This window comes from Saccopteryx bilineata, chromosome 7, assembly GCF_036850765.1.
Source record: "Saccopteryx bilineata isolate mSacBil1 chromosome 7, mSacBil1_pri_phased_curated, whole genome shotgun sequence".
Taxonomy (NCBI): Eukaryota; Metazoa; Chordata; class Mammalia; order Chiroptera; family Emballonuridae; genus Saccopteryx; species Saccopteryx bilineata.
The window spans coordinates 97,608,309-97,621,935 of NC_089496.1; the positions used below are offsets into that span (position 1 = coordinate 97,608,309).

Here is a 13,627-nt window from a genome sequence, read left to right on the forward strand (position 1 = left end):
TACATGTATAATTACTCAAAGTACATATTTTTGCAAAAATAAGATAACACCATATAATCTGTTGTACAACTTGGTGTTTTTTTTCACTTGACATAAGCTCACAGTACATATTATTATTGCTTTCTAGACATCTTTGTGCATCTGAACACAAAACCTTGTCTTATGTATAACATTATCTATTGTATGCATTTACTATTAATATATTAAGTCTGTGACTGATCGATTTTACAGTGAGACCTGAGTTGTAATCATAAACCTACTGCTACTTCATTGCCCACAGATTAAGTTCCTTACTTCTTCTAGGCATCACTGTCCACATACACTGTGATAGGTGTGGACCAGATGACCTGCCAGTTTTAAAATTTCATGACTCTAAAGTTTACATGTTGACCACTCTAAGACCCATAGGCAAGTCTGGCACCAATAAAAGTAGATTTGCTCTAGGTCAAAGGTAGTATGTTTTATAAAGTATTTGAAAGTGTTAATAAAGATATCTGTTGTTTATCCTCCAAGAGCCATAGCTATGGAACTCACACCCATTTTGCTGTCTGTACACTATGTTCAAAATCAACACCACAAGGAATAAACATTTGCCCTGTGTCTTTCCTCACATGTCTTTAGCACAAAACCAACAGAGGTCCACAGAACAAGCGCCAGGTGTAAATTAGGTCACTCCCAAAGGAGATCTCTCTGGAGCGCAGAAATTGTTTATTGAAGATCAAACTTGCCTGACCAGGCGGTGGCACAGTGGATAGAGCGTCAGACTGGGATGCAGAAGACCCAGGTTCAAGACCCCGAGGTCGCCAGCTTGAGCATGGGCTCATCTGGTTTGAGCAAAAATTCACCAGCTTGGACCCAGGGTCGCTGGCTCAAGCAAGGGGTTACTCGGTCTGCTGAAGGCCCACGGTCAAGGCACATATGGGAAAGCAATCAATGAACAACTAAGGTGTTGGACGAAAAACTAATGATTGATGCTTCTCATCTCTCTGTTCCTGTCTTTCTGTCCCTGTCTATCCTTCACTCTGACTCTCTCTCTGTCTCTGTTAAAAAAAAAAAAAAAAAAAAAAGATCAAACTTAAATGTGTAGCCCTCACAAGCACTTAGAGAGACTTCTCTCACCCCACAGGCCTGTTGCCCTAAACCACATTTTTATTGCGGCTTAGTGAGTTATTTGAACTGGGCCTGTTCTCTGAACTCATCTGCAAAGCCTGTTCCCACCTGCACCAGAAAAAGGTCTCACTCAGCCTTCCTACACATATCTGTCTGCTTCTTTAATGTTTCCACCAATTTATACAGAATTTGTGGGTGAAAAAAAAAGAATTTGTGGGTGAGTTGAGAGGGCTGGGACCCAGCCACATGAACAATCAGAAACAGCATCTGGTTTTAAATAAGTGACCCCAGCGTATGAAAATGGACAGCCCAGGCCCCTGATCGCATGGGGGGCACTCCAGGTGAGTGCCAGCCGGCTGGGAAAGAACGACTTCAAGGGAGTAATTAGGGCTTTGGTTACAACCCTCAACACCTTTGCTCTCTTAGAGATTTGACCTTGGCCTGGAAAGTTTCAAATGCACCTGTCACATGGGTGCCTCCAGGAAGCTCAGCAGGCAGAGCTGCAGGTGGGAGGTTAATGGGGCCCAGCAACACCTCACACCAAAACACCAAGTTGGCGAGGTCTTACTATTTTCTCTAAACGCATCTACTCCTGCCCAACCCACAGCTTTGAAAACATATTTTTGGTGACACTTAATTTTAATATAATTCATAATTACTGAAAAGTTGCAAGAAAGGTTTCAGAACCATCCGTATACCTTGTACTCAGATTCACTACTCCTTACATTTGGCTGGTTTATCATTCTCTCTGTGTGTTGTTCTGCCTCTCTGTGCATCTCTGTTGTCAGTTTGGTCATCTCTTGTCTGTCTCTCTGTCAATCCATCCATCCATTCATCCGTCTCTATGTATTCATCCAGTCACCCATCTCTCTGTTTATCTTTCATCCATTTACGTAATCATCTGTGCCTGTTTTTTCTTGAACTATTGGAGACATTGTATCTCTGCACCCCTAACTACGTCAGTAGGGATTTCTAAGAACACAGACTTTCTCTTACATAATCGTAGTGAATTCCCCCCCCCCCCCAGTCTGTATCACCATAGCACACCCTTTAACTCAGGGGTCTCAAACTCAACTCAGCATGTGGGCCGCAGAGCAAGATCACAGCCGTTTGGCGGGCCGCACTAGGTCTACAAAAGGCAACTGTTATGCAACACTTTTCTTGAACTTTGTGGATTAGTCTGTGGGCTGCACAAAATTGTTCGGCGGGCCGCATGTGGCCCGCGGGCCGCGAGTTTGAGACCCCTGCTTTAACTGTTGACGGAAAGGAGACAAATACTTATTTATAGGAGCCTGCTGGATGCCAGACATTGCGCCAACGCGCTTTACAGACATGGTGGCACTTTTGTCTTCCAAACAGTCACCTGGAATCAATTTTTGTTTTCCCTGTTTTATAGACAAGCGAACTCAGGCTTGGAGAAATTCAGTAACTTGCCCAAGGGTAGTCACTGGGGAGCAGATGTAGGTCTAGCCGACACTTCATTCACTGCTCTGGGCACTGGTACCTGCAGACTAAGGCACACGCTTGATGAGTGTCTGTCCTTGAAGAGGTACCAGGCCCGTGTCTCCCTAGTTCATCTCAGTGTATCATCTCAGCTGTGGCAGGCCCCGTGGACATAGAGCCATTCAGGGCACAGCAGAGCTCATCAGAAGGTGCTTGCTGGAAGCTTGTCTTCAGCCCTATAAGAATGAAACCACCACCAGCTCAGACAGGCATGTCTGAAAGATGAACATGCTTGTGAGTGTACTTATTCTGAAACAGATGACCACGTACGGAGGAAGGACAGACATTGCACTCATTGCGACCGAGGGTGGAAAAGACACTGGTTTCCTGTTTATGCCTAACACAGTTGGGGCAAGTTATCATTATCCTGGATCTTCGGGTTTAGCTTGGCAAGGAGTGGGAGGTTCGAACTTAGAGCCACATGAACATGGCTGTTTTACATCTGGAAAGGACGTTAGACGTATAGGCGACCGCCCTCATTCCAGACACTGGGAAACTAAGGTCCAGAAAGGAAAACTAGTTTGCCCCTGTCATCACGTAGCCAGTCAGTGGCCCAGCAGGGGCTTGAATCCAGGGCCCCTGTCTTCCAGGGTGAGGTGCTTTCCACTGGCTCAGGAAGCCTGAGCTTTTCCCAGCCCAAACCCTCCAAATTGTTTACTCTCACCTCAAGCAGCCGCTATCCTATCCTGCATTCCATGTTTGGAAACGTACTGTATCTGCCAAAGTACTCATATTAGTGAATAATTAACCAGTTACTCATTTTTATTAATCAAAAACACAGACATCCCAGTCAGACTGGCTCATCAGCCTATGAGCTCACCAGGGTTATACTGATAGAGTCAAGAAACTAAAGTATGACCTCAACTCAGGTTTTTTTAAATGTCGAAAATAGTGTCCCTCCCTTGAGGTATTACTACCTAAAGACCCTAAAGGACTTATTAGAGAACCCAGGCTGGGAATTTGTTTACAGCTTCCTCTTCCTGCTCAGAGACACTCCAGGTTGTCTGTGTCCCCAGTGAACAAATTTTACCCTAGATGTGCCATCTAAAGATGGCATTCTTCCTTCCTCTTACCTCCCCGCTTTCCTCCCTCCCTCGCTTTCTGGCTCATTCAGCTCTGCCACAGGGCACATGCCCACTAATAGCCACATTTCTCTAAAGCATTCAAGAATAAAGTGATTTTAAATATATAACTCTACAGCTTTTATGAACCAAATACAGTGTGGTTTTGAACCTGATAGAGTTTAACAAAAAGATGTTTTAGACCGATGACAGAAAAGAATGCAGACTGAACTTCCTACATCAAATCATTGCCAAAGAATATGCAGGCGCACCCTGGAGAGCTTGCGGGTCCGGGTGCAGACCGCCACAATAAAGCAAACCACACAATTTTTTTTTTGTTTCCCAGCACTTATGTTTTACACTATACTGTAGTCTGAAGTGTGCTGTAGCATTTCGTCTAAAAAAATGTGCACACTTTAATTTAAAAATACTTGATTGCTAAAAAATGCTAACAACTATTATCTGAGCCTTCAGAGAGTCGTAATCACTTTGCAGGAGGGAGGTCTTGCCTTCGATTTGTAAAAAAGGCAGTTATCTTTGGAGCGCAATCAAACAAGAGATGCCTGTAACACATGCATTTTTATTTTCTGACTGGATGGCGTTTTCACATGCCCTGAAGCCAGAACAATACAAAGCAAACCCTTAACTCCGTGAGTCTCAAGATTTTCATGCCATGGCGTACTTAGAAAATGATAAACCAAACAACGCCGGTTAAACTGAAGACGCTGCTCATGGTCCCTGGAGGTACTCGGCCAATATCTTGGCATACCTAGAATCACTTGCAGTTTGCCAGTTGGGGAGCTCCAAACGAATGTAATTAACTGAAAGAATACTAACTATCAGGTGGTGACACCTTAAAGGACAACGAAAGACTCAATAAAATCCCACTTCTATTTCTGATTTAAAATCTTGGGAGGAAAATGCGTGTGTGGAATGCATTTTTAAAATTGAGTGAAAACCTTAATTATGACCCATTCGTGTTCGGGCCTCTCTAACCAGGTCTGCAGCAGGAACTCATCTCGCTGTTCAGGGACTGGTGCTGGGAGGGTGTTTGTTCTTCCAGGCCTGTGCAGCCGACCTGCAGCAGCTCTGCTTGCACTCTCGCTCAAATAAAAAAAATTAGAAAGCCTCTCGAATTGCTTTTTCAGCCTGGAGGAAACAATGAGAGAGGCTCTGGCCCTTGTGCCCGATCACTAGGCAACTGGAGAGGGGGTGGGCCCAGCACCACCCTGCACATCTGCTCTGCTGTCCAAGCACACATTAGCCCAGTGGCGAAGCACAGCGAAGTCACATAGGGCAGAAGCGTGCCCTGCTAGGAGGCGGCAGGCCAGAGCGCCCAGGCTCAGCCCTTCCGTCTATAAACTCAGAGGACCAGCCGCTTTGCTTTGCCTGAGAGCTCAGCTGGGTCTGTGTCTGCTTGTGGACCACTCACCCTAATGAGAGGCGCCTCTTAACTGCCCTCCCTGCTTCTGTCATCCCTGGAGAGCCCTGGGGGCCACCTGGGCCACACACTGGGTCTTATTCCCCATTGGGAAAGTGTCTGACCTCTGGACATGGCAGGACATCTGAAAGGGCACTTGGGTTTCTCCAGTTTAGGGCTGAACCATAAAAGGAAATTCTTACAGACGTTCATTGTCCTCAGCCCAGATGGGACAGCTGAGGGCTTTTTGTGGTAGAATTACCCAAGTAATAGCCCTTGTTAGGCATGGGACCTCAGACTTTCCCGCTGTGTTACCTTAGCAAGCCAGCCGCATTTAATGTAATTAGATGTCGAAGTTCACTTTATTGTAGAAAATGGTGATTATCCAAATGTAGGCCATGCTATTAGAACGTGTTTTGGGTTTGGAAAATTGTATCCTTCTCATGCGTATTGGGTTGGCTTATGGTTACTAATTCTCAAACCTCCCGGAGGCTCAGGCTGATTAAGGTTTGCACAGACCAAACAGACACTTCCTTCTTCCTGGAGCCTTGATTAGGCCCAGGTCTTGGCTTCCCAACTTGGTTCCTTAGCAGTGCCTTTGGGACTGCCAGCTGCACTGTGACAGCAGGGTGCTGGGCCCTGGAGTTAGTCTGGAGCCGCTCCTCTTATGTGTCAAATACACTATATTGAGCTGGTGAGCAAGCTTGTGTTTGAAGAGAGAATTCCAAAGGCCAACAAAATTTTGAAAGACGTATTCCTAAGCCACTGTGGCTGTGAATGTCTCTGTGTATCAGGGTCCCACACATCCTATCTATGCTTCTTTTCTTCTTCACTGGAACTTTTAAAAATTATAAGTCAGACAATATGAGGTATATAAAAGAAGGTTAAATATCTCTTCCCCTCCTTCCTTCCCGTCTGCTCTTTGAAGATGACCAGTGTTGACAAGTTGCAATGTATCCCCCCTCTCGACCTTTGGCTTCTGTGCTCATGTCCTTTACCATGCTTTTCATTGGGGAAAATTTCAAGTAGTCAGAACAGTCAAGACTAGTATAAGGATCCCCGTCCCCACTCCCCCAATTCCAGTAATTATCAAAGTTTTATAATCTTGCTTCTTCCATCTCTTTAGCTTACATTTTTTATTTTTTTGTTTTGTTTCACAAAAATGGCATGCTACTCAGCAACCTGTTTTTTTATTTATCTTAAACATTATTTCTTTTTCTCTGTCTCTTTCTCTCTCTCTCTCTCTCTCTCTTTTTCAATTAAGTGAGAGGCGGGAGGCAGAGAGACAGACTCCTGCATGCGCCCAGAACCAGAGTCCACCTGGCAAGCCCAGTAGGGGGCGATGCTCTGCCCATCTGGGGCCATTGCTCCATTGCTTGATAACCCAGCTCTTTTAGCACCTGCGGCTTGGCCATGGAGCCATCCTCAGTGTCTGGGACCAATTTGCTCAAACCAGTTGAGAGATGGCTGTAGGAGGGGAAGAGAGAAAAAGAGAGGGAAGGGGGAGAGAAAAGGGGAGGAATGGAGAAGCAGATGGTTGCTTCTCTTGTGTGCTCTGACTGGAATTGAACCCGGGACTTCTGCACGCCAGGCTGAAGCTCTACCGCTGAACACACCAGCCATGGCCGAACATTATTTCTTGTCAGCTCATCTATCTCCTCCTTTTAATGGCTATGTAGTCTTCCATTGTATGCTTAAACCACCATGTACTCAACCATTCCCCTATTTTAGACATCCAGGCTGTTTCCAGATTTTTTTGTAAATTCCTGCAATAACTATCCACATACATAAGTATTTACATATTAATAGATGTTTTTCTGTAAGATGGATTTCCAAAAGTGGGATGGAAGGATTATGGGCTATGGATGTTTTAAGTCTTATTAACTCAAGTATATATATCAAATATATATTATTGCTCAAGTATATTTTCAAAATATTGTAGGTCACCTCTCATCTGCAACATCTGCCCCTTTTCTCAAAGCTCTTGGTGTTATTGTTCATCAAAAATGTAATGAGCCTGACCTGCGGTGGCGCAGTGGATAAAGTGTCGACCTGGAATGCTGAGGTCACCGGTTCAAAACCCTGGGCTTGCCTGGTCAAGGCACATATGGGAGTTGATGCTTCCTGCTCCTCCCCCCTTCTCTCTCTCCTCTCTAAAATGAATAAATAAATAAATAAAATTTTAAAAAATGTAACGAATCTTTTGTGCAAAGAGATGGCATAAAAATCGATGCTTTTATGTGTTTGTGAATGAATTCTGCATTGATTTTGTAAACTACAGTTTTACAGTCATCTGGGGGAAGCTAGCCATTAGGAACAACTGGAACAGGGGGCAGGAGGAAAATGCCTTTTGAAGACCAGCCACTTCTCTTTGTCTCTCTTAGTTTGCACAGCGGAAAACGGGAGCTGGCCGTGTGGTGCATATCTGCAATCTTCCCGAAGGAAGCTGCACTGAGAATGATGTCATCAACTTGGGGCTGCCCTTTGGAAAGGTCACCAACTACATCCTCATGAAGTCTACTAATCAGGTAGGTCTGAGCACTTTCACACTGATACGATCACACAGTAGTAGTGATCCACCTGGTACTCTATATATACATATTTATATATATAATTTTTTAAAAGAACCTAGTCTTTTTTTTTTTTTAAGTGAGAGGAGGGGAGGTAGATAGACAGGCTCCCGAATGCACTCCGACTGGGATCCACCCAGCACCCCATGCATGGGGCTGATGCTTGGGCCAGCCAAGCTACTTTTAGCACCTGAGGCCAATGCTCAGACCAAACAACCTATCCTCAGCACCTAGGACCAATGCTTGAACCAGTTGAGCCACTGGCTGTGAGAGGGGAAAAGAAACAGAATGGGGAGGGGATGGGGAAGAGAAGTAGATGGTTGCTTCTCATGTGTGCCCTGACTGGGATCAAATCTGTGATGTCCACATGCCAGGCTGATGCTCTATCCACTGAGCCAACTGGCCAGGGCCAAAAAGAAGCTGTTCTTAACATGAAGAGGTAACACACAGCTGGACTTCTGTTGGGAAAGCACAGAGGTTTTGTTGGCAGTGACGTTTGTTTCCCCTTGTTTCACCTACCTGTTCTTGTGGTGGTTACTTGCCTTTGTGAGGAACCTAAAAGTAGGACGTGCCTGACCTGTGGTGGCGCAGTGGATAAAACGTCGACCTGGAAATGCTGAGGTCGCCGGTTCGAAACCCTGGGCTTGCCTGGTCAAGGCACATATAGGAGTTGATGCTTCCTGCTCCTCCCCCCTTCTCTTTCTCTCTTCCTCTCTCTCCTCTAAAATGAATAAATAAATAAAAATAAAATCAAACCATACAATTACATAAACATAAATAATAAAACTTAATAATTAAAAAAAAAAAAAAAGTAGGACGTGCTTTGGGAGGAGGTGCTTATTAACATAGAAAAACTAACTGGCCCCCAAAACAGTAATCCACGGACTTGAGTCTTTTTGCTGTGTTACCAATCCCCTGAGCTAATGCTCTAGTCTTACCTTCTAAGCTTCTCACAGCCAAGGGGTTGGATTGGAGCAAGCCAGCAACTGACTGGGAACAGGTATTGTCACTGATCCTTGCCATTAACTTCTGAGACCCTTGGTTCACACAGCCAGAGAACAGGTAGCAATTGAGAAATGCCTGGTAAGTCTAAGGAACTAAAGACCCTTCCCTCATGGGGACTGACCGAGTCCTTGGGAATTAATATGTTTGTCTTCATTTTTAAAATCAGTGAGGGGTTTTTCACAGAGAATGGCCTAAAATAAGAATATTTTGTGTTTGGTTGTTCATAAGTACTTTTATTTTATGAGTCAGAGGAACAGGCATCAGAGGAATTATTTTCTTGATTAAAACATGAGCTTGGCAAACTGACAACCACATCGCATCGTCCGTGGTCTTCCCCCTTCAACCAGGACTGAGATCGCTTGCTTTGTCTTTCTTCCTGCTTCTCAGAATTCTATTCTGGGGTAAATGTCCAAAATCCAGCTTGCCACATTAATGCAGTGAAAGTCACTGAATTAATACTCGCATTTGACAGGTAGGAGCTGGAGGCGTTAAAATGTTTCTGCGAACAAAGAGACGCTTAGAAAGCTGGATGGCAGAATGTGCATAACACCCTAAATAATCTTGACTTCTGGTCTCCCACACTCTGCCGTAGACTGTGACAGCATGGAGGAAAGCATTGCCGAGATTCAAACACAAGTGTGAGGGGGAGAAGAGAGGAGTTTGTTCAAGGAAAATGCAATGGCAGGTGCTCAGTGAGGGGCCTCTTGTCACAGAACTCTTTCCTTTCTCAATGTCAAGGGACCAGATTGGAACAAACCAAACAAATATAAGAAACAATAACGATGAATTCACACAATAGCTAACTTGTTGTTTTTTTAAAAAATCAGAACAGTTAAATAAAGAGGACAAATGTTGTAGAGACATAACTGAGTATTTTCCTCTCTCTTTAACTCATAAAGACATCAAGGACATGACCATCCTTCAAGCCTAGGGAGCCCCCAAGTATTTTAGTATATTTCTGAGAGCTCAGATAGCCGGAGCTCGTGCCTCTATTTTCTGTCATTGCCACCACTAGATAGCAAGTTTTACAGGGATGGGCCCAAGGTCACTTGTGCAACAAAGTCGCTCTCCCTTGCTCCACCCCATCCACTGGGAAACTGCTGGGTAATGGACTCTTCCTATCCCAGAGGGGCTCCTGTGGCATGATGTAGCCCAGGATGAACATACATAATTAAGAATAATGTTTGGTAACCATGGGGATCAGGAGAGGGGCCATCTTATAATGAGCTTTTTGGTGAAGGTAATAAATAGATCTCTTTGAACAGATGGGATCAAAGAGAGCTTTTCCTTGCACTTTTTTTTTCTTTTTATTGAGGAATGAAATACATACTCTAAAGTGCACTAGTCTTAAGTGCACTTCTCCATTAATTTTTTACATGTGTACACCCATATAATTACTACACAGGCCAAGATATGGAATGTTTCCAGAACATCAGAAGGTTTCTCCAGGCCCCCTTCTGAGTCAATACCCCACCCTACCCAAGGGGGATGCTGAACTCTAACTTCTAGCACCACTGATTTTGTTATGCCTGTTTTTGAACCTCATCTACTTGGAATCATACCTTGTACTGAATTTTGTTCGAGACCATTCATGCCAAGTCCAATGGGTGTCCTTCCGTTCTTTCCTAGGCCTTTTTGGAGATGGCTTACACAGAAGCTGCTCAGGCCATGGTCCAGTATTACCAAGAAAAATCTGCTATGATCAACGGTGAGAAGTTGCTCATTCGGATGTCGAAGAGATACAAGGAATTGCAGCTGAAGGTAAAACATTCTGTCATTCATTCAGTCATTCAACAAGCAACAGCTGAGTATCTCCTTGTCAGACACTGCTCTAAGTGCTGGTGAGAAGGAGAGGACAGAAAATATGCAAAAATTACCCACTGCCTTTGAGGATATCACAGCGGATGGCAAACCATTATAACGTGGCGAGAAACGTGCTCACTGATATTAAGTACAAAATGCCCAGGGGGTCTCAAGACAGGCAGACTAACTACTTGGGATGCGCAGAGGGTTGACAGGGTAGGTCTTGAAGGGTGTAAAGTAAGAAGGGAACGGTGCTTGCTTTTCAGATGTAGAAGTTCCAGGCATAAACCCTGAAAATAACCTCCTTCTCTACCCATACAGGTCTTCAGTAACTTTCTTCCTTTGTCACCCTCCTTGATCTTTTATTCCCTTCTTCATCCTCTGTATTTATGTCTTCAGCCCCGTGGAAATCCTTCTAAGTGGGACATGACTGAATGGGCCACTGTCAGGACTCAGGGATGAATTCAGTTCATTCCAAACAGGGCTTTTGTTTTTGTTTCAGCTTGTCCTACATTTATCTTTTCTTGTTTGCTTGCTTGCTTTTGATTTTATTGTGAAGTACAACATACATACAGAAAAGTGACTAATTGTGCATTACACAGTTTAAAAGCACTAATGGGTGAAGCCCCGTAAGTCCCATAATACCACCACCAAAGTCAAGAAGTAGGGCATCAACAGTACCCTGAAGCCCTCTAAATCTCTCCTCGTGCTCAACTCCTCCGTCTCCACCCCATGACTTTGAGGATGATCATTGCCTTCCTTTAACTTACAGTTCTACCACCTACATCTGCCTTCCTTAATAGTATAGTTTATATACACATATCACAGAGAGATAGAGGGCAGGATAGTAAATCATGGCGAGAAGAGGGGAAGGCAGTGGGGGGAGGGGGCAAAGGGGGTATCAAGGAGAACATGGAGGAGAGGGAGAGAGATATATTTGGGGGAACACTTGTAACTATGTAAACACAACACATTAAAATAAAAAAACTGTAGTTTTGCTTATTTTTGAACTTTATATGAATGGAGTCATACTCTTTTCTTTCATGTCTTGTTCTTTTCACTCAACATTCATATTGGCTGTGTCTATTTCTTTTCTTTAATTCATAAATTAAATTTAATGGGGTGACGTTGGTCAGGAAGAATACACAGGTGTCAGGTAAATATCTCTATAGCATTTGAGCGGTTGATTGTGTTGTGTACTATGGATACTACTCAGCCATAGAAATGAGGATATATGGCCATTCACACATAGGTGGGATATTTATTTTCATTGTCGTGTAATTTTTTAAAACTGAATTGCTTAGAGTGACGCTACTTAAATAATTATGCAAGTTTTTAGGTGGTTGTATAAATTTCTCTTGTATGACCTCAACTTTATTTACCCATTACTCTGTTGGTGGACATTTTGAATTGTGTCCTCCTTGAGGGCATTAGGGACAATGCTACTGTGAACATTCGTAGACGTGTTATCCCATACACATGAACACTGTCGTATAATGAGAGGTGAGTACATAACTAGGAGAGGGGTTGCTGGATCCAGGCATGCATACCCTCACATTTACCAGATTGTAGCCAGCTCTTTTCAAATTTAGTTGTCCCAAACTTACACTCCTACTAGTAGTGCCTCAAAATTTTCAATGGTCCATGCTCTTGCTAACATTTTGTCTTGTCCTTTTATTTTTTTAAGATTTTATTTATTCATTTTTATTAGAGAGAGAAGAGAGAGAGAGAGGAAAGAGATAGAACAGGGGGAGGAGCAGGAAGCATCAACTTCCATATGTGCCTTGACCAGGCAAGCCCGGGGTTTCGAACCAGCGACCTCAGCATTCCAGGTCGACACTTTATCCAGTTCACCACCACAGGTCAGGCCTTATCTGACTTTTTAATTTCTGCCTCTCTGAGGAGAGCATAATGGTTTATCGTGGTTTTATTTTTCATTGTCCTGATTACGGATTGAGACTGAGTTTCTTATGTGTATTGGCTCTTCTCTGCGCAAGGTTTCTTTTCAGAGCCTTTGCCTGTGCTTTTCTTTGAGCTATATCTTCTCAGTGGTCGGTAGGAGTTCCCGTAACTAGAGGACTTGATCTGTTTGGACTTACTGTAACCGATGCTATATTTGTGTGTAAATCTACCTTCTTATTTTGTGCTTTCTACTGTGCCATGTCATAGGGGTTTTCCAGGTCGCATCAGCTCATTCCAGGTTCCCTTGGGGTCCATCCTGTCTCAGACCCACAGCCCTCAATCTGCCGTCAAGGTTGAAGTGAGAAGGCAGAGACTGCATAGCTGTTTCTGGCCAGGACTAGCATTCTGACACGTCTGCAGATGTAGATTGGGTATATGTCACCCAGCTGCCAAAGTCCTGCCTCTGCTTTGCTTGCTGTCTTGCTTCTGAACTTCCTTTGCCAACAGTCCTGGCAGAACCTGGCATTTCTTTTTTTCTGACTAATGAAAGCATGTGGCTTTTCTCAGACGAGGGAAAGATTCCACCCCATTCTCTATTCTTCTGGATTCTCCCCGGGGGCTGAAGGTTTATTTCGGTACTGAACACCCCATGGAGCTTTGAGCTTTGGTTTCCACATGAAGTATTGCTATAAACTCTAATTATGATTAATAGCAGTGCTCAGCTTCTTAAGGTACAAGGCACTGAAGTACCTTACCGAGAGAGGTAGTTTGGGGCAGGTTAAAGAGGCCATATGGTCCAGACTTGCATTTAGCAAATGTTGTGCCCACTGTGGGCGGGAACTGGGCCGGCATCATGGGTATGGAGGGAGCACGCTTGTGCAGGAGCTCACAGTCTGGTGAGAGGAGAAGCAGGTCAGCACTGGGCCCCCCACAACCGTGTGAGTGGTGCCACCCTAGGCTCTACCCCTTCCTGCTTTGATGAGCTTGGACAAGTTGCTTCACCTCTGTGAGCCTCCGTTTCCAGAACAGTAAAGGACTATACCCTGAGCTCTTTGGTTATAAGCATTTTTTTTCATACTTTGTGTCTTTGATTCTCACAAGCCACTGCTCCTGTGGGGTGTGTAGGGAGGATAATAACAGTAATTGTAACAGTATAACAGTAACAAGTGTATGTCCCTTTGATTGAGTCCTGGTTCTCTGGGCCAAGCAATGTGCCAAGTGCTTTACATAAATACATTATCTCCTGTAATTCT

The 13,627-nt window shown here is 44.2% G+C and overlaps 1 protein-coding gene across 3 annotated transcripts in view; it reads left to right on the top strand.

The window, feature by feature from the left end:
- RBM20 (RNA binding motif protein 20) overlaps positions 1-13,627 on the top strand; it is a 207,502-nt gene that overhangs the window by 161,946 nt on the left and 31,929 nt on the right. For all 3 annotated transcript variants that reach the window (XM_066238595.1, XM_066238593.1, XM_066238594.1), the window contains exons 6-7: positions 7,479-7,622; positions 10,299-10,430. In XM_066238595.1, the coding sequence (XP_066094692.1) occupies positions 7,479-7,622; positions 10,299-10,430 (276 nt within the window). The remainder of the gene's footprint in view (positions 1-7,478; positions 7,623-10,298; positions 10,431-13,627) is intronic.